At 39.6% G+C, this 21,724-nt stretch overlaps 1 protein-coding gene across 4 annotated transcripts in view; it reads left to right on the top strand.

Annotated features, from left to right (window-relative positions):
• The window catches only part of ZWILCH (zwilch kinetochore protein), a 42,723-nt gene that overhangs the window by 16,754 nt on the left and 4,245 nt on the right, over positions 1–21,724 (top strand). For all 4 annotated transcript variants that reach the window (XM_006050225.4, XM_006050223.4, XM_006050222.4 and 1 more), the window contains 12 exons: positions 12–82; positions 388–543; positions 1,872–1,943; positions 5,906–5,999; positions 6,528–6,577; positions 8,546–8,651; positions 9,180–9,259; positions 10,862–11,018; positions 11,522–11,550; positions 14,507–14,643; positions 15,548–15,643; positions 19,665–19,777. In XM_006050225.4, coding sequence (XP_006050287.2) covers positions 12–82; positions 388–543; positions 1,872–1,943; positions 5,906–5,999; positions 6,528–6,577; positions 8,546–8,651; positions 9,180–9,259; positions 10,862–11,018; positions 11,522–11,550; positions 14,507–14,643; positions 15,548–15,643; positions 19,665–19,777 — 1,161 coding nt within the window. The remainder of the gene's footprint in view (positions 1–11; positions 83–387; positions 544–1,871; positions 1,944–5,905; positions 6,000–6,527; positions 6,578–8,545; positions 8,652–9,179; positions 9,260–10,861; positions 11,019–11,521; positions 11,551–14,506; positions 14,644–15,547; positions 15,644–19,664; positions 19,778–21,724) is intronic.

Raw genomic sequence — 21,724 nt, 5'->3', positions numbered from 1 at the left:
ATGTCCTACAGTGGATAAAAATTATTCTGTAAATCTTGAAGACCTAAAAAAGTCACACAAGAAAAGACATCACTTGTCTACTGTAAGTATTTCTCTTTCATATTATTTTCTTCTGACTGCTGTCAATCTGCCTTCCTAGTGTAAAGGATTTTTTTCATTCTTAATAGGACTAGATATTTTTCTATAGTATCAAAATGTTTATTTTCATATCAGCTAATGACTAAAAATATATGCCTTTTATCTAATCTTTGTGATGAAAAAGAATTGTCTCGTTTTTCCATTTGGCACAGCACTTTTTCTTCTTGGGGAAAAGAATCAGTCGTTTTGATAATGGGCCTTTGGCCTTGTGAAAGCGCTGCTGATGATCTGCTGAATGTCTCTTTACAGTTAACAGCCAGCGGCTTTGCCCAGTACGAGTTGTTTAAGTCCACTGCCTTGGATGATACAGTTGCTGCCTCACAAACCACGATCACTCTGGATATTTCCTGGAGTCCTGTGGATGAGATCCTTCAGACCCCTCCACTCTCTTCCACTGCAGCTCTGGTAGGAGCCAGCCCTGCTTTCTGTTGAGTTTACTCACTGTGGGTTTACTTTGAACTTGCTAGTTCCTGGACAGCTCTGAAAGGTTCAGCCTGAAGTCTCGCCAGCACAGCCAGTGAAGGTTTTGCCAGGTGGTCTGATCCGTCAGTTATCTACAGTGCTGTAATTACGTAACTTAAGAATTTTCAGTGGGGACCGAAATGGAATCATCACAGTGGCTTATTATCCCTGCTGTTCTTAAAGAATGCAGATGTTGAGAACACATCAACAATCGTTGTTCTGTTCAGCCCTTGCACCCTATATTTACATTTCTAGGATCTGTCTTAAGAAATTATTCAGAATTGGTAACAAAAATACATGGGCAAAAAAAAAAAAAAAAAAATACATGGGCAAAGATATTCAGTGCAGTCATACAGCCGTGTTTTGAAAATATTAAAAACAAAACCTGAATGATCTTGAGAAAAATAAATAGATTTCCTGATGAAATATTATATACATATTTTAAAATTATGATTTAAAATATCTTTAATAATGAAAGAAAATGCTTATTATTAAGCAAAAAAAAAAGCCCCCAAAGTACAAAATTTATGTACAGTGGGATCTCAACTATGGTTTTCAAAAATATGTACACAAAGTCCTGGGTAGTGTTAAGAGTGGTTTTTCCCAGGGTGGTGGGCTGGTGAATAATTATACAGTTACATTCTTAACACTTTTCTTTTCCTGCAGTAGGTGCTGACATACAATGGCGTTTACTAACTTCTTTCAAACCTCCTCACCCCGCTTCAGCTTTTTTTGTTTGTTTGTTTTACTGAGGGGAGGGAGAGTTGTTTTTGGTGTGTGGTAATGCTAAGTTTGTCATTGAGTCTTTTTTTTTTTTAATTTATTTTTAATTGGAGGATAATTGCTTTACAATATTGTATTGGTTTCTGCCATATGTCAGCATGAATCAGCCACAGGCATACATATGTCCCCCAGCTCCTGAACCTCCCTCTCACCTCCTACCCTGTCATCGAGTCTTGAAGTGTGTTTATATTTCTACTTCTTGTCCTTTTGGAAATTCAGTGACACCAGCAGGAGAGTGTGTGCTCTGTGTACTACAGTTGTATTGAGAGGGGTTGTGGTGGCCTGAATTGAGGTTTCTGTATTGGGACGGGCCGAGTCTATATTTCTGGGGAAGGTATACCAAATGGAAGTGTTGACCTAATTTTTCAATTCACTAGTGTTTTATGAAATATTTTTAAATGTGTGGGTAGTTTGAAATGCAAGTAACTGTGACCCTGATGGAGAAAAGATGGGATTACCAGTGAAAACTGACTCTGGGAACTTTTTAGAATATCAAGGTGGAATCGGGAGAGCCCAGAGGTCCTCTGAGTCAACTTCACAGAGAACTGAAATTTCTCCTTGTGAGTATCCTTCTGGAATTTGTTACCTGCATTAGATCTCATATTTCCATAAAAATTTTTGCTAGTATCATTGTTATTTAATTTTGTGTTCTTAAAAATTTGTTCCAAATGTTACGTGCTTGGCAGTTGGGGCAGTTGTCCTTGCAATTAAAGGGAACATTTATCAGTGAGTTAGTAGTTAATAACAGTTCTTTCACCTTTTCTACTGAAGTATTTGTATTTTATTCATATGATGGATTCCCTACTTTCCAGGTGAGTCAGCTGCCAGTTTATTCCAAATGCGTATATAATCTGCTTGTTAATAACTGAAATTTGATCCTGAAAATTAATGAGCATGTGTTTCAAAAATTTTGTGTTTCAGTAATTTTAGCTCCACTCTACAGATTCAATTCCAAAGGGGCGGGCAAGGGGGATTCATTTTAATGCAGAGGAAATTCTGTATGTCTTAAGTTGGCATACAAAGACAGTTATATCCAGTCACTGACTAGTTACTTTTTTCTTTTCTTTTTTTAAGAGCTTTATTGATATACATTATAGCCCATAAAATACTTTTGTTTTAAGTATAGAGTTCAGTAGTTTTTAGTGTACTGACAGAGTTTGTACAGCCATGACCATATGTAATTTTAGGATATTTTCGTCACCCCAAAAACAAATCCCATACCCATTAACAGAAACCTGCCAGCCACTGATTCATCTTCTGTAGCGCTTCCTTCTTTTTTATTTCTGAGTAACACCAGTGTAAAGGTGTAGTGTGTTTGTGTTTATCCATTTGTCAGTTAATGGGTATTTCAGTTGTTCTTACTTTTTGGCTATTCATGAATAATGCTGCCATGAATAGTATTTAAGTTTTTATGTGACATAGAAACTCTTAGGTGGGGTTGCTGGGTCACATGGTAGCTCTTTAACTACCTTTTAACTTTTAACTTTTTGTGGAACTGCCAGACTGAGTGGCTGCATCATTTTACATTCCCATAGCAGCATATGAGGGTTCCAGTTTCTCCATATCCTTGCCTCCATATGCTTGATACTATCTTTTTTATTTATGTTACCGCCATCCTAGTGGGGATGAAGTGATATCTCATTATGGTGGTGTTTTCTTGTTTTTTGGCTGCTTTGTGAGGCATTTGGGAGCTTAGTTACCTGACCAGGGGTCAAACCCACACCCTTTGCAGTGGAAGTGCAGTCTTAGCCACTGGACCGCCAGGGAAGTCCCACATTATAGTTATGATTTGCGTTTCTCTGATGGCTAATGACGTTGAACATGTTTTCATGTTCTAATTAGCTCCTACTTATTTCTTGAGCTTGATCTCACATCCTCCTCTGCTGCATTGAGCTCCCTGCTTATGGTAGCTCCAAGGCCATCACGCCATCACTTTCTGGTGTGTGTGTCTTAATCTGCCCAGTGTGCCCTTTTCCCACCTCTTTGCAGGGTTATCTGCACCTGAGACGATTTACCGATTCTCTAGAATAGGTTGTGCTGCCGTAGAACTTTACACACACCCCTTGTCAGAGGGTTTATCAAACAGTAATTTCTTTACTCCTCTGACTCCCCTACTAGACGTGAGTGCCAGGTACCTCATGGTGCCTTCCACTTCTACCACAGTACCAGGCATTTTTCATACTTTTACCTCCTCTCATTATTTCCCTGTTTGTGAAAAACTTGTTACCTTTTCTACCTTTCTCATCTTTCTTCTTCCTTGAGAGCTCCTCTTTCAGGACCCTTCCCGTGGGCTTCTGTCATACTTCTAACCTCCTATCTCTGCCCTCCTCTCTCCACCCCAGCAGAGGGCTTATCCATTTCGTGATTTGATGAATGCCTTTATAAGGGAACTCCAGACTCCTGTCTGTAAGCTGCTTCCACTTCCGATCTTTCCCACTTTCATCAGTTCAGTTCCCACTCTGGTACAGTGTTCTTCCCTCCCATTCAGTTTGTCCAAAATGAAACTTGAATCAAATCTCTAGACTGGATCACTTTAATAAGCCCCTGATTTCTGTCTGCAATTTCACCATTCTTTCCGTTCACAGGCTGGCAGCCTTATCTGTTACTTCAGTAAGATCGAGTTACTGCCACAGCTGGAAGCTGCCATTCTGCTGTGTGCCCAGTATGTGGTGCTAGATGGTTCTGTTATGTTGCCTGTAGTGTCAGCAACTGGTAGATGGAAGAGCTGGCTTAAAACTCATTCAAACATATGTCTATCTGACTTGAAAGTCCAAGCTGTGTTATTAATGTAATCTCCCTTAGAAATTCACAGACTCTTCGATGTGCACGTTGCCATTGTTTCTCCAAGTTCAATCCCCTGTATTTTTATAAATAGGTAGGATTTTTTTTTTCTTTTTTTCTATTCCTCATATATTTCTGCATATCTATCTGTCTTTCTCTGGAGTATACTTTTTTTTCCCCTTTGAGGTTTCTTTCACTGTGCCTCTCTTACATAAAGCCCCTATCACTTCCCTTCTGGACCACTCTAATGATCTTTCACTGTTTCTCCACAGGGACACACACTCTTGGCATCTTGGGCAGAATCATGCTTTGTGGCTTAGGACCATTCTACACACTGGAAGATATGTAGCCTCCTTGCATGCGTGCCAGGTTGCTTCAGTTGGGTCTGACTCTTTGTGACCCTATGGAACATAGCCCTCCAGGCCCCTCTGTGGGTTGCCATGCCATCCTCCAGGAGATCTTCTCAACCCAGAAATCTAACAGCAGTCTCCTTTGTCTCCTGTTTTAGCAGGCGGGTTCTTAACCACTAGGGCCACCTGTAGCATCCTTGCTGCTGCTGCTGCTAAGTCACTTCAGTCACGTCCAACTCTGTGCGACCCCATAGACGGCAGCCCACCAGGCTCCTCCGTCCCTGGGATTCTCCAGGCAAGAACACTGGAGTGGGTTGCCATTTCCTTCTCCAGTGCATGAAAGTGAAAAGTGAAAGAAGTCTCTCAGTCGTATCTGACTCTTAGCGACCCCATGGACTGCAGCTTTGGCCCCTACCAAACTAAATGCCCACAGTCACTGTGACACCAGAATTTATCTTCACATTTTCCTGAAAACTCCCTGGGGGTGGAGCATGATCTTACTTCTATTGAGAAACATTGTACTTCTTTTTTTCCTTAGACTCTATCCTGAGTATTTGTGATGGGGGAATTCTCAGCTGCTTGATCATGTCATTTTCCTGCCAAAAAATCAACAGTGGCTGTTGTCTTCCAAATGAAATAAAAAAATTCTTTAAGATCACTCTTCCTGTTTAATCCCTACTCCTAGTCATCTTATTTCGTGCTGTTGCCTGGGGGTTTATTCCACCCTAGTGGAAACAGCTCACCTTCTCCATCGTATCCTCTGCTCTTTGCCTGGGATGGTTCCCCCATATGAGTCAAGCCATTGTTTCTCATTGTTCCTCTGGCTATTCCAGCCTCTTTTGACCTCGACCTCTTTCCTTACTTCAGTTTAGATACCCTACGTATAGGCATACATATTCATGTTATTTTTATGTAAACTTCTGTTCAGTCTCTGTAGCACACATAATTAGTTCAGAATACCATCTTTGGCATCAGACTGCTGGATATATGTCCTGGCATTGCCAGTTACCAACTGTGTGAGCTTAAGCAAGTTAATTAACCTCTTTTGGGCTCAGTAAAATGTGAGTGATAGTGGTATCTGCCTCACTGGATTTTTGTGAGGATTAAATAACATAATGCATATGAAACATTTAGAATAGTTCCTGGCGTCTCATTAAACATTCAGGAAAAATAGGTGTTAGGAATGCCCTGGAGGTCCAGTGGTTAGGACTCCATGCTCTCACTGCTGAGGGCCTGGGTTTGATTCTTGGTGCAGGAACTAAAATCCCACAAGGTGGGTGGTGCAGCTAAGAAAAAAGATGTTATTACTATTGATAATACATCTTACTGATAACTTTGTATTTTGCTAACAAGTTTTGGGGTTTTTTTGTTTGTTTTTAAATCTCCCACAGGTTTTGGCTGATGGTTTGAGGACTGGTGTAACTGAATGGCCTGAGCCTCTGGAAGCAAAATCTGCTGTTGAACTTGTGCAGGAATTTCTGAATGGTGTTTGTTTTCCTGACTCACACTTGGCTTTTGTTTATTTTTCTTAATTGGGAATTTATGCTTGCTATATTTAAATGTAAATTTTTTTTTTAGGCTTAGTATTTTTTTTTTTGGTAGCTATACCTAAAGCTGTAGGTCTGTCATGGTGAGAGGGGCAGCTTTCATTCTGAATTGCTAATGATAAAAATCTCAGTGATTTTAAGAATTAATAATATGTATTTAATTTAAATTTTATATACTGCAGTCATATTTGAGATTGTGGAAGAAGAGGGATGGAACAGTGACCTTAGAGCGCCTACCGTGTGCTTGACATGTGTGCCAGGGGCTTTCACTGTATCTCAGTCCATCCTTACACCCCTGCCTAGTGGGCATCTATTCAACCTCCATTGGAGAGTTAAATAATTGCTAAAATACCTGGTCATCATTCTACTCTCCTCATTTGCCATTTGAAAACAGGATTAGAGTGGAAATAATTTGGAAAGAAGGAGAATAAAATCCAGAGTTTAATAAGCTTTTGCCACTTTCTAGAGTTAAGTAAGCTGAATGAATTTGGTGATTCTACAAAAAAAGACACCGAGGTAAGTGATTGTTATCAGAAAAGTACACTGAAAGGGCTTGTAAAGTTGGGTTGTACTGTTGTCTTTCACATCATACAATTGCAAATGGGTCTGCTACAGCCAAGGTAGCATTTTGAGGGTAGTTTTTTGTTGGTCTTTGATGTCAGCACTAGTGATTACTTTCCTTAAAAACTGATGGATATGTTTAAAGAGAACTAGGACTTTTTTATTAATAATTGTTTAACTGCAGAAAAATGGAAATGACTATGTTAATATACTATGAGGTGATAAGGCAATGCCAAAGAATGCTCAAACTACTGCACAATTGCACTCATCTCACATGCTAGTCAAGTAATGCTCAAAATTCTCCAAGCCAGGCTTCAGCAATATGTGAACCGTGAATTTCCTGATGTCCAAGCTGGTTTTAGAAAAGGCAGAGGAACCAGAGATCAAATTGCCAACATCCGCTGGATCATGGAAAAAGCAAGAGAGTTCCAGAAAAACATCTATTTCTGCTTTATTGACTATGCCAAAGCCTTTGACTGTGTGGATCACAATAAACTGTGTAAAATTCTGAAAGAGATGGAAATACCAGACCACCTGATCTGCCTCTTGAGAAATTTGTATGCAGGCCAGGAAGCAACACTTAGAACTGGACATGGAACAACAGACTGGTTCCAAATAGGAAAAGGAGTTCGTCAAGGCTGTATATTGTCACCCTGTTTATTTAACTTATATGCAGAGTACATCATGAGAAACGCTGGACTGGAAGAAGCACAAGCTGGAATCAAGATTGCCAGGAGAAATATCAATAACCTCAGATATGCAGATGACACCACCCTTAATGGCAGAAAGTGAAGAGGAACTCAAAAGCCTCTTAGTGAAAGTGGAGAGTGAAAAAGTTGGCTTAAAGCTCAACATTCAGAAAACGAAGATCATGGCATCCAGTCCCACCACTTCATGGGAAATAGATGGGGAAACAGTGGAAACAGTGTCAGACTTTATTTTTGGGGGCTCCAAAATCACTGCAGATGGTGATTGCAGCCATGAAATTAAAAGACGCTTACTCCTTGGACAGAAAGTTATGACCAACCTAGATAGCATATTCAAAAGCAGAGACATTACTTTGCCAACAAAGGTCCATCTAGTCAAGGCTATGGTTTTTCCTGTGGTCATGTATGGATGTGAGAGTTGGACTGTGAAGAAGGCTGAGCACTGAAGAATTGATGCTTTTGAACTGTGGTGTTGGAGAAGACTCTTGAGAGTCCCTTGGACTGCAAGGAGATCCAACCAGTCCATTCTGAAGATCAGCCCTGGGATTTCTTTGGAAGGACTGATGCTAAAGCTGAAACTCCAATACTTTGGCCACCTCATGCGAAGAGTTGACTCATTGGAAAAGACTCTGATGCTGGGAGGGATTGGGGGCAGGAGGAGAAGGGGATGACAGAGGATGAGATGGCTGGATGGCATCACTGACTCGATGGATGTGAGTCTCAGTGAACTCCGGGAGTTAGTGATGGACAGGGAGGCCTGGTGTGCTGTGATTCATGGGGTCGCAAAGCGTCGGACACGACTGAGCGACTGATCTGATCTGATCTGATCTGATATTATTATAGCATGTTAATAGGCTATGAGATAGTACATTACTGTGCCATCGGTGGCATTATTAAATTGTGCTAAACCTGTTGTCATTTGACAAGTAGGAAAATGGAGGCCTAGGTAATTAAATATTTTTCCAGGGGAGGAAAACCAAATGCTTGCTTTTAGGCATCAGAGTTTGAAAGCAGTTTTAGGGGTTCTGTTTTTCACTGTCTGTTTACTTATCTCTCCTCATTAATGGATGAAGTTGTAGAAGATACATTCATGCCTCTTATATGTGTTCATGATCCCACCTTTTCTCAGAGCAGCATTTGCAAGTTTACTGGTCTTAAACTATTGTGCTTTTTAAAAATTAAACTGAGTGTTTTCTGGCACTCACTTCTTTTCCAGATAGTGAAGCATGACGCTGCTGCAGTTGATGGGTCTATTGAGTGTCTTCTCACAGTACGGGGTGATCTCGATTTTGCTGAGCAGCTGTGGTGTAAAATGAGCAGTAGTAGGTGTCCATCAGCATTGTGAAATAAAATTTTTCCTGTTATTTCTTAGGTTTACTTTTAAGTCTTTTGAAAATAATAATGTATATTGTTAGCCTTGTATGGACATCTGGTTTCTGTTTTATCAAACTCAGTTCTAATAACGCATTGGCATATTTTGCTTGAGAATTATACTAAGACCAGGCAACTCATAGAACCTGTTCTTTACTCCTGCCTGAAGATTTAGGTGGGTTCTATGCTGTATTTGTATTAACCAAAACATATCTTAATGAAATTATAATTATTAAGAAAAGGAAAAAATATTCCATAATATTTGACTGAATATATTATTTTATGGCAACGAGTTTAATTTCTTTCTTTAAAAATGCTGCCTTTGGAGGGGGAGGGGGACTTTAATTTCTCTCCCTTTTCACCGTCCCTAAAGTTCAGATACTTATCTTCCCTCTTCATTTGTGTATCCTTAAAATGAATGACGTGTTTGATCTGCAGAAATAACTATGAGAATAATGTTAGACTAACTTGCTTTCAAGGTGTGATTTCTTATCAAGACTTGGTGAAGTGTTTCTCGTTGGTCATCCAGAGTCTGCAGCATGGTGCTATTCAGCCATGGGTAGGTTCAGTAGTGTGTGTGCTCCTTTTCAGCAGCAGAGCAGACTGATGACGGGCACAGGCTCTGCAGCAGACTGCCTGAGTTTGAATTCTCGTTTTGTAACTCTCTTACCTGTATAAACTTGGCCAGGGTCCTTAATTCATGTGAAGCACTTAGGACCTAGTTCATAGTTAAGTGCACAGCATTTATAAGCTACCTCTATTATCATTGCTGTTGCTGTGAACAGTCCTTCTCATATACTACTGATGAGAGTACAGATTGGAACACTATAAAGCAATTATGATAATGTACTGAGATCCTCAAAATGAATCCATCCTAAGGCCATATGCAGAAGTATGTGTCAAGAGTTTATGTATTAGGGGCTTCCCTGGTCTCGGAAGATCCCACATGCAGTGGAACCAGCTAAGCCTGCGCGCTGCAACTGCTGAAGCCCGTGAGCCTAGAGCCTGTACTCGGCAACAAGGGAAGCCACGCCGTGGCACCGTAGTGAAGAGTGGCCCCCGCTTGCTGCAGCAGAGAGCCCATGTGCGCCAGTGAAGACGCACCATGGCCAAAAGAAATAAGCCTTTTTAAAAAAAGATTGTAGTGGGATGCTCGTTATAGCCTCATTTACAGTAGCAAAAATTATAAATGATCTATTAATGGATGTCTAAGTAAATCATGAAACAGCCACATAATGGAACATGTTAATAGTTGCTACAGATGATGTGCATAAATACTTACAGTGGTGTGTGGAGAAATGCTTACAATGTTCAGTGAAAAGACATTACACACTATTGTATGAAAGATAGAAATCTTGGAGAGAAAAACCTGTGAACAAATACACTAAAATATGCCAATCCCTTCTGGTGGTAGGGTTACAAATAAATTTCTCCAACTGCATTATACATTTCTGTATTTTATGGATTTTCCATAATGAATGTATAGTTTTATAATGAAAAAATCTAAGTTAAAAGCTAGAAAGAAAAAGATTCCTCATTTAGTAGAATTATTTTAAATAATGCAACTGCCAATTCATAACAAGATAGAAACTTCCTAGGTGTAAACAGAGATACACTCTAGAGCAGAAGCTTGCAAACCCTCCCTCTATTTGATCATTCTGTGCATTTTAGTCTTGCCCATTGAATTTTTCTTAAAAGTTTCTGTTTGTGAGATATTTACAAGTATATCCTACCATGTACAACAAATGCAAAGTGAAAATAGTATTAAAAAAGAAAAATGCAAAGGATTGTGTTGGAAATTTGAGTTAACAGAAGGACAGTAAATGAGAAAATGTCAAATGTCAAATATTTTAGGTATGTTTAAATTTAATTGTTTAGCATTTAGAACACATGTTAGATCTAGTAAGTTCACAGCTTTTTTTATTCTCCAAATGATTGAGTTAATCTGTTGGCTATTATAGCCAATAAGAAGGTTTTGGGAATGGCATTTTAGAAACGGATAGGTTTGTAACTTAGAGGCTTTCATTCAAATAATTTATAATGTCAGGAGATGAAAAAATTTAAGTTTATAATTTTTTAGTTAATGCAGTTTGCTTCTCTTTTGCTTACTGGACTTTTTATAGTTTTAACTGTGGCTTTATAAACTTTTCCCAATCTCTAGCTTCATAGTGGGAGTAACAGTTTACTGAGTAAGCTCATTCATCAGTCTTACTATGGAACCATGGACATGGTTTCTCTCAGTGGGACTGTTCCGGTTCAGATGCTTTTGGAAATTGGTTTGGATAAACTGAAGAAAGATTATATCTGTTTTTTCATAGGTAAGTCCCTTTCCCAACTCAAAAAATTAAAAGCAACATCATAGTTGTCAGCCATAGGTATGCTCAGATTTTATCTTTGTACTTGTCCCTAATCGTTTGTAGTCCTGGCTTTGCCTCTGGTTCACTATGAGACAGGCACTTTCATTTTCTGAGCCTTATTTTTTTGTTTAATAAATAGATTAGATTAAAGATAACTATAGGTTTTGTTTGTCTTTATTTCAAATGTTTTGAGATTCTTTAGGGTAAATGTAAATAAAACCCTTTTTTAAAATGACATGCTGTTTTAATACTCATCACCTTGTTTTTATTAGGGGCAAACTGTGATCATTTTTAGAATAAGTATTTATGATGTAATGTACAAGAAAATTCAGCATTTTGTGAGAAACTGTTTAGCTTGAGCATTTCTTTTATATATGAACTATGAAATGTTTTTCTTAGCTTGTTTGATTTGTAGTAGATAAAACCTAAAGCTTATTGGCATCTCTTCGTTTTTTTCTTGATAGGTCAGGAACTTGCATCTTTGAATCATTTGGTGAGTTTTTATTCTCAAGTCGATTTTTCTTTTATTTGGTCATTCTGCCATACAGTTATTAAGTGCCTATTCTGTGCCAGCTTATGTCCTAGGAAACAGATAAATTAAGACAGGCAGTTAATTACACTGTCTAGTAAAACAAACAAAAAAGTAGCCCATCTAATGTCACCTCTCATTCTCTGTAAACGTATGATACTGCCTGACATAAGGTTGTATCCTGCGTAAGCCAGTGTACTTCCACAATTCTTCATTTATCTAAAGTGGTTAGAGAATGCCTTTCTGTGTTTGATAAGCCCTACAGAGGAGTATTCGCTTTATATTCTTTTGACCCATTTCTTTATTTCTTCTTTGTTTTTATTTATGTATTTATTTGGTTGGGCCTGGTCTTAGTTGTGGCACATGGGATCTAGTTCAGTAAGCAGGGATCAAACCCAGGCCCCCTGCATTGGAAGTGTGGAGTCTTAGCCACCAGACCACCAGAGAAGTATCTTGACCCATTTCTTTTACACGTAAAAGATTACTTTTCAAAGAATTTGCTGTGCTCTTTAACATATTGATTCAAAAAATATTTCTGTGTTTCAGGGTCATGATTATGAGCTTTTGTATTTCCCTAGTATCTTGAATTAGAAACTTAAGGAGATTAAAGAGCATCCATAATGACCTTTGACATTTGTTGGACGATTCTTTTAGAAAATAGATCTTCAAATGATATCTGGTCTCATAAAAATACAAGATAGGATAACTCCAGCTTCATCTATTATGCAATGTAACACTCAACTGGATTCTATTGAGGTTAATTTTTGATATTCCAAGTTTAAACATTTTATTAAAGGTGTACATTTTTAGTGGAAACTTTTTAATACATTTTCTTAAGCTTAGGAAAGTAATAACTTTTTGAAAATAAAAATATAATGCAATTATACCCTTAATCTCATCACTCAAATGTGAGTACCCTTATTTTTATGAATTCCCCTCAAGTCATTTAATATGCCTGTTTTTTCAAATATGGTTTGATTTCAGATTTTTGACACAATATTTCTTAGACTTTGAAAATCTCCCAGAAGACTTGTTAAAATGCTGATTCCTAGACCCCTGACTCAGTAGGTCAAGGGCTCTGGAATATGTGTTGTTGTTGTTGTTGTTGTTGTTTGGCTGTACCACATGGCTTGTGTGTGGCTCATTTCCTTGACCAGGAATTGAACCCTGGCCGTGGCAATGAAAGCCCAGAATGCTAACCACTAGGCCACCAGGGAACTCCCTGGAATATATTTTTCTAAACAAACCATCTCATCTCCAGATGATTCAGATGCCAGTGGTTTGCAACAATATTAGTTTTCTATTGCTGCTATAATAAATTACCCCCACACACTTAGTATCTTAAAGCCACACACACAAATGCATTACTTTATAGTTCTATAGTTCAGAAGTCCAGTCTGGGTCTCACTAGGCTAAAATCAGGGTGTTGGCAGGCTGTGTTCCTGTCTGGAGCCTGCCTGTAGGGGAAGATCATTTCCTGCTCATATGAGTTATTATTGATAGCAGAATTCAATTCCTTGTGATTATAGACCTGAGGCTGTACTGCCTCCCAAGTAATCAAGAACTTTAGGCTTTATCACCTCTGTGCGGGGTCTTGGGGACAGGCAGAGGTAGACCAGCCTGGGTTGTAGCATGAGCAGAGAGAATCGAAGGGGAAGGACAGTCTGGATCTGTTCTTTATTTAAAAAAGAAAAAAAGATCTAGGTGGTCCACTTCCAGAGTGGTCAGGGGACCACTGGGAATGTGGGTGGCAGCTGCAAGGAATGTCGTAATTTGTAGCCAGTGGTGAGTGGGACTGTTTTGGGTCTTCCCTTCCTGGGACTTGACTGTGTTCCTACTCGTGTTATTTTCACATTTTGGAATAACCTGGGTCAGCATTTTAGCTGGGTGCTCTGCTCAGTTTCACAAGGCTGAAATCAAGGTATCATCTGGAGACTTGATTAGGGAAAGATCCGCTTTCAAATTCCCTCTCATTGTTGACAGAATTCATTGATTCGTGACCCTTTGATGAAGGTTCCCATTTTCTTGCTAGCTGTTGGCCCAGGACCATCTCCATGTCCTCGAGGTCACTTGGGGGTTCTTCCATGTGGCCGTCTCCACAGTGCCACAGTTTGTTTCTTCAAAGCCAGCGGGAGAGCATCTCTGATGCTTAGAGCTCACTGACAAGGTCACAAGTAATGACCAGGAGATTATCTCCCTTTTGATTAATGCACAGTCAATCAGTAACCTAATCATGGGAGTAACAGCCTACCATATTTACATATCCTGGCCTCACTCGCGGAGAAGGGATTGTATAAGATGTATATTCCAGGGGGTAAGAACCTTAGCATTGTAGAATTCCACTTACCATGGATTATTTCCTTAGGATTAATTCTCAGAAATAGGTCTGAGCATTTTATGATGCTTCACGTAACCTTGCCAACTTTCTTTTCCAAAAGGTCATACCAATTTACCAGTAATATATGTTAGTAGAAGCTTACCAATGCACTTGATTTATTTCTTGGTACTACAGGTTTACTATCTATTTTTAGAAGTGAATATGCCCATCAGCCTGGCAAGCTTATTGAAGTTAAGAATTATCTTGTGGGTTTGCCATTCTTTCCATCTGGAGAGTTTGGTGGGTGGTACCAGTTACCTACTTGGACCTCCTCGGTGAAGCAGTTCTGTGATTTGCCTTTACCAAAGAATATGCATAATGGTTTGCTTAGAACATTCTCAGTGAAGACTTACTTAAGAGTTTAGTTTAAAGAATAGTATTGAGAGGAGGAAAGCTACCTAGTGGCTTCTTCTCCCTAACCCCAAGCCCCCACCTGTTAATCAAACATCCCCACTCAGGTGTAGTAGGCATAGTTAATTCTTTCTGGAGATGCCGCTTGTTCTTTAACTCCTTATTTCCCATGTCCATTTTCTTTTATTCCAGGAATATTTCATTTCTCCATCAGTAGATACACAGGAGCAGGTTCATCGTGTTCAAAAACTCCACCATATTCTTGAAATAGTAGTCAGTTGCATGCTTTTCATTAAACCTCAACATGAACTCCTCTTTTCTTTAACACAGTAAGTATTTCTGTTGTTTACTTCATAAAAATGTACTCTCTTCTGAAATAGTTGCAGCCAAAATAAGTGCCCTTTTTATTATCAGTTAGGGTAGAATCTGTGCACCTTGTCTTCATAGTAACAGAAAGGTTCTAAGTCACTGCCATGAGAAGGAAAGACTTTGGATTCAGGAGGAATCGAGCTGGACACTTGGATCTGGCACTTCCTTTCTAAGGAAGTTTCCTTTCACTGCATCTTGTTTTTCATCTATAAGAACAGCGTAATATATATAAAGTACTTGACACTTAGGTGCTTAATAAATACTAGTTCCTTCTGTTTTCTTCATATCCCTATAAATTTGAGTCAAGCTCATCATTGCCCACCATCTATATGGTGACTGAATGGAGTCAGATTTCATCAGACCTATGTCAATAGTGTTGCTGAAATTTTAGAGGGTCTGTCAGTTTGGCTAAAAATAGTTTGGAATAATCTTTACACATGGATCCTGGATGTCTTATTTGTATTTTTTGAGTCTTCAAACTGGAAATAAGTATACCATTGAGTGGAAGAACTGGGATTCTTTTTCCCTGTGAAAGAAAATGTACCATTGCCTTTTCCAGAATTAGAATTTGCCTTAGTTGTAAAGGGAAAAGTTTGAAATTGTTACTAGGTTTTTTTGTTTGTTTGGGGGGTGTTTCTTCCCATTAAAGATCAGTAGTATGGGTGAGTTAACTCTTTAATTCCCCATACTGGGAAAATGGTGGAAGCTGTATCTTTGTCTCTCTTTTGCCTTTCTGTCTTTGTCTTTCCAATACCTTTCTCCCCACTTACACCTTTACTTGAGCTCAACTAAAATGTATTTTATATTTATGAGCAGTATGTCCACTATTCATTTTTTACAAGTGAATTTTTTTTTTCTCTTTAGATCCTGCATAAAATATTATGAACAAAATCCTCTTGATGAGCAGCACATTTTTCAGCTGCCAGTCAGACCAACTGCTGTTAAAGACTTATATCAAAAGTAAGCAATTTAACCATTAAATTATACTTCACCAACCATAATTCCAATTTCAATATCTGTTCCATGGCACCTCATGACCCAGGCCTGCTTCTTCTCTGAAACCAGAAACATCTGATTCCCATTCTCTGAACATAGTCTGATAAGAGTCCTCCCTCTCCCTTCTCCCAGGCCTTTGATCCGCTCTCTGTAGACTGTTGGTCTGCTATGTTCATTTTTCTCTGAATTTGTAATTTCTTCACAGAATAGGGCAGAAACTTTAGCCAGAAGGGAAGTGACAGATTGGGAAGAAAGGAATCAGGTGATGACAAGTTTTAGAAAAGGCAGAGGAACCAGAGATCAAATTGCCAACATCCGTTGGATCATTGAAAAAGCAAGAGAGTTCCAGAAAAACATCTACGTCTGCTTTATTGACTATGTCAAAGCCTTTGTGTGGATCACAACAAACTGTGGAAAATTCTGAAAGGGATGGGAATACCAGGCCAGCTGACCTGCCTCCTGAGAAATCTGTATGCAGGTCAAGAAGCAAGTTAAAAGTGGACACGGAACAACAGACTGGTTCCAAATAGGAAAAGGAGTACGTCGAGGCTGTATATTGTCACCCTGCTTATTTAACTTATACACAGAGTACATCATGAGAAATGCTGGGCTGAGATTGCCGGGAGAAATACCAGTAACCTCAGATATGCAGATGACACCACCCTTATGGCAGAAAGTGAAGAACTAGAGAGCCTCTTGATGAAAGAGGAGAGTGAAAAAGTTGGCTTAAAACTCAGCATTCAGAAAACTAAGATCATGGCATCCGCTCCCATCACTTCATGGCAAATAGATGGGGAAACAATGGAAATAGAGACTTTTTTGTGGGGGGGGCTCCAAAATCACTGTAGATGGTGACTACAGCCATGAAATTAAGACACTTGCTCCTTGGAAGAAAAGCTATGACCAACCTAGACAGCATATTAAATAGCAGAGACATTACTTTGCCAACAAAGGTCCGTGTAGTCAAAGCTATTGTTTTTTTCCAGTAGTCATGTATGGATGTGAGAGTTGGACTAGAAAGAAAGCTGAGCACCGAAGAATTGATGCTTTTGAACTGTGGTATTGGAGAAGATTCTTGAGAGTCCCTTGGACTGCAAGGAGATCCAACCAGTCCATCCTAAAGGAAATCAGTCCTGAATATTTATTGGAAGGACTGATGCTGAAGCTGAAACTCCAATACTTTGGCCACTTGATGTGAAGAACTGATTCATTGGAAAAGACCCTGATGCTGAGAAAGATTGAAGGCAGGAGAAGGGGATGACATAGGATGAGGTGGTTGGATGGCATCTCTGACTTGATGGACATGAGTTTGAGTAAACTCCAGGAGTTGGTGATGGACAGGGAAGCCTGGCATGCTGCAGTCCATGGGGTCGCAAAGAGTCAGACTGAGCGACTGAACTGAACTGATGACAAGTCAAAGGCGTGGCTGTGGGAGTGAGGGAAGGATTTAGTATTGGGGATTTCAGAGGGATGGAACTGAGCCTAAGACTGGCCATCCATGCAGACACTGAGGTTGCCTCAAAAAATGATCTTCCTGACTCTTCTCTCAGTGTACAGTAGACCTGAAATTTCTTTCATACTAACTAACTGCTCTCTTTATACCCTTCCTCTGTATAGTTCCCTCTTAGCCAAACCTCATCCCTTCCCTGAAATTGTTAATCAGAAGTTGCCAGTGGCCTTCTAATTGGCAAATCCAGACAATGCTTTCCAGGAGAAGAGTGTTTTTGTCCCCTTAGGTAACTAGCTAGCCCACCAGTTCTTTCTCCTTCTGTAAGCATTTGTAGTGCTCCGTGGCATTTGACACTACTGCTTTCTTGAACCCATCCCCTTCCTTTGTTTTCTTGACCTCACATTCTGTCTTAATTTTTAAAATTTTTTAATTTTTGGTTGCCCTGGGTTCTTGTTACTATGCTCGGGCTTTCTCTCGTTGCAGTGAGCAGGGGCTACTCTTTGCCGTGGCACGCAGGCTTCTCATTGCCGTGGCTACTCGTGTTGCGGAACACAGGCTCTAGGTCGCTCAGGCTTCAGTAGCTGTGGTGCGTGGGCTTAGCTGCTCTGCAGCATCCGTCTTAATTTTAACTTCACCTCTCTGGCCCACCTCCAAGACTGAGAATGGTCCTCTTTTCAAATTCTTCTTCCTTTGCTTTATTCATATGTGAGTATCCACCAGAACTCCACCATCTGCCCTCTTTTCTTACTTTCTGTCTTCACTAGGTGATGGTGTTCACACCCCAATCTTCAGTTCCTCTGGGCTAATGATAATTCATAACCTTTGTCTCCAGCTTCTCCTGAGTTTTACCCCCATGTTTCTAGGTATCTGTTAGACATGAATCCTCAACTTCAATGTCCTCCAGGTGATTCAGACTCTAAATCCCAACTCTTCACTCCCTTTCCCAACACTTTTCCTCCTCCTGTATTTCCTCTCAAGTAGCCATCATTAATCTTCATCCAATGCCCAAAACATAAACCTCGGACGTATCTTCCACTCATTGCTGTCACTTTCTCCCTCCTTGAAATGATTCCCAAGTCCTGACCTCTTTGGAAGCTCTTAAATCTGTTCCTTTCTCTGCACCTTTGCATGTGTTGAATATTTCACATCTGCTCATATCATCCCTGGACTAAGTACAGTAAAATCCTTTTTCCTAGCTGCTCTGTTTGCCTCCATTAACTTCCTTCTCTGTGCCACCACCAAAGTGATCTTCCTGAAGTTCAGATCCCACCATGACTTCCCTCTGTTTAAGTGGCCTCCTTTGCCTTTAGGATAGTGTTTCATGTCTCGGTGTGGTCTGAGCCCGTCCTCTGCCTTTCTGGCCCAGGTGCCTCCACACCTTGCGTGTGTCGTGTCTCTTCGAGTCAGGCCCTGTGTCCTTGCGTTTCCTCAGGCACCACACGTGCTTACCTGGCAGTGCCTCCACCCATGTCTGTTCTTCCTCCTGGATCTTTTCTGTTTAACTAACTGCTCCTTCTAATGTCGTTACAAGCTCAGCTCAAAGGCCACCATCTCTGAGGATTCTTTTTCAACTCTGCAGTCCCAGTCTAAGTCAAATTACCTCACGATTATGGCCCCCTCTTGTATCTGATATTTCTGTATTACAACATTTTTCAGAATTATTATTTATCTTTATTGAATATAATTGATAAACTGTATTGTATTAGTTGCAGGTATATTAGCAGAGTAATTCAGTGATACATATGTATTTTTTTCAGATTCTTTTTAATTATAGGTTATTATATGATATTGAATATAGTTCCCTATGCTATATAGTAAGTCCTTGCTATTTATTTCTTCTAGATATGGTGGCCTACATTTCTTTTATATATAGTATCTGTTAATTCTGTACTCCCAATTTATCCCTCCCGCACGCCTTCCTCCTTTGGTAACCATAAGTTTGTTTTCTATGTCTGTGTGTTTATTTCTGTTTGGTAAATAAGTTCATTTGTATTGTTATTTAGATTCCACAGTTAAGTGATATCATGTATTTGTCTTCGTCTGACTTGCTTCACTCAGTATGACAATCTCTAGGTCCATCCATAACGCTATAGATGGCGTTTGATTCTCTTCTATGGCTGAGGAGCAGTCCGTGTGTGCGCGTGTGCACCACATCTTCTTTATCCATTATCTGCTGATGGACATTTAGGTTGCTTGGCTATTGTAAATAGTGCTGCTCCGAACATTGGGGTGCACATATCCTTTCAAGTTAGAGTTTTTGTCTTTTCTGGGTATATGACTAGGAGTGGAATTGCTGGATTATCTGGTAACTGATTTTAGTATTTTTTAAGGAAACTCCGTACTGTTTTCAATAATGGCTGCACCGTATTGTTATCGTTTATATTCTTGTTTCTCTCCCTCTCTTGACTGTGCTTCTTAAGGGTGGAAATTGTGACCTCTCCACCTCTTCTTCCTCAGTGTTTATCGCAGAAGGACTTCAACTGTACCAAGAAGGAACTGGATTGTTTTTTCTTTGATATTTTTTTCTTTCCTTAGTGAGAAGCCACAGAAATGGAGAGTGGAAATAAATAGTGGTCAAAAGAAGGTGAAAACAGTTTGGCAGCTGAGTGACAGCCCACCTGTAGACCATCTGAATTTTCATAGACCTGGTAAAGTGGTTTGCAGTCTATTCATGTAAATTATTCCAATAGGAAATAAACTAAATTTACTAATAGAGATTATTATTAGAGCCCTTGTGCCTAGTTTTAACGGAGAAGGCAATGGCACCCCACTCCAGTACTCTTGCCTGGAAAATCCCATGGACGGAGGAGCCTGGTGGGCTGCAGTCCATGGGGTTGCGAAGAGTCGGACACGACTGAGCGACTTCACTTTCACTTTTCACTTTCATGCATCGGAGAAGGAAATGGCAACCCACTCCCGTGTTCTTGCCTGGAGAATCCCAGGGACAGGGGAACCTGGTGGGCTGCCGTCTTTGGGGTCGCACAGAGTCAGACACGACTGAAGCGACTTAGCAGCAGCAGCAGCCTAGTTTTAAATAATTTTCTTGAACTGTAGATATAAACCTATTTATTCTGGAAAAAAAAATTATGAAAGAGTGCTTTTTCTCATTTTCCTGCCTAGAGGAAATTTTATTAAAAGAGGCCAAGCAATAGGGACATAGATGTGAAAATAGGTTATGAAATGGAAATGCCTTGAGGAAAAAAAAATGAAAATGCTAGCTCGTACTTCACACTTGTGTGTACTGTTTAAACAGTGATGACATTTCTGCCCTAATACCGTCTCTGTTTCTGAAATAAGGGTTGAGATTTCTAGTATTGTATCCAAGATGGTGTGTGTCCATGAAAGATGTCTTTTTGTGCCTGGTATGATTAGCTGCCCCGCTGAGTCTCCCTCCTTCAATAAGTACCTGTAAAACTGTTGTCTGTGTGCACATGGATTGTGTGAGGCTGTCATGTCTTATTTTAAAAGTCTTAAATGGCTGATTCAAATATTGCAGATATATCCAAAATAAAATCTGATCGTTTTACGACAGAATTCAAGAAGAATTTGAAAGGCTGGGAACACAAATAGTTGTATTGTAGTGATTGATATGTTGCAAAATTATTTCCAGAAATTGTTTACTCTCCCCCTACACACCCAATATGTTTTGATTCAGATGTAATGGAAACTTCTCTAAAGTAGAATATAGAAACATTGTGATTCACATGGCTGAACTGTAAAAGTCCTAAAGAAACTGAAATTTCCTAAGAACCATCAGTTAAAATTGTGCTATCTTTTCTAAGTGTGATATAAAAGCTGGAGCCTATAAAAGATTAATAATGAACTATATAAAAGTAAATTTCTGCCTGGCAAAAAATGCCAGAGGTTAAACAACAGACAATTGATAAACTAGGAAAACAAATTTGCAGCTCATGTTCAGAAAAGAGGTGACATTCCCCATTATATAAAGAACTTTCAAATCAGTAAAAAGAAAAATGAGCAAGTAATATGAACTGTGGCAACCCACTCCAGTGTTCTTGCTTGGAAAATCCCATGGATGGAGGAGCCTGGCAGGCTAACAGTCCATGGGGTCTCAAGAGTCAGACTTGACTTAGCGACTAAAACCACCACCACTGCCAAAAAGGAAATTCAAGTGTAATCTTAAAAATAAAAGATGCAAAAAAATAAATAAATAAAAGATGCTCAACCTCACATATAATAAGAGAAATGCAAATTTATGTTATGTAGATACTTTCACCTGTCAGATTAGCAAAGATCAACCGGTTTATTGTCACCGTGCTGGCCAGGATTTGGGGAAATCTTACACACTGCTGGATGGAGTGTCGAGTTGTATGGCTTCTGTGAAGGGTGGTATCCACCAAAATAAAATTTTGACCAGATTACTAATTGTGGTATTATTTACAGTAGCAAAAATATAAAACCAGAGCATAGAAGAACCTCTGAAAAGAAACAATTAAACTTAACCCTGAGGTGTAGAATGAGGCAGGGGTGGGTCTCAGCTTTGATCATTAGAATCATATGCTGCTGCTGCTGCTGCTAACTCGCTTCAGTCGTGTCCGACTCTGTGCGACCGCATAGACGGCAGCCCACCAGGC

This window comes from Bubalus bubalis, chromosome 11 (genome assembly GCF_019923935.1).
Source record: "Bubalus bubalis isolate 160015118507 breed Murrah chromosome 11, NDDB_SH_1, whole genome shotgun sequence".
In the NCBI taxonomy this organism is placed as follows: Eukaryota; Metazoa; Chordata; class Mammalia; order Artiodactyla; family Bovidae; genus Bubalus; species Bubalus bubalis.
Note: the sequence above shows the minus strand (reverse complement) of the source record. Positions and strands in the feature narration are given on the sequence as shown.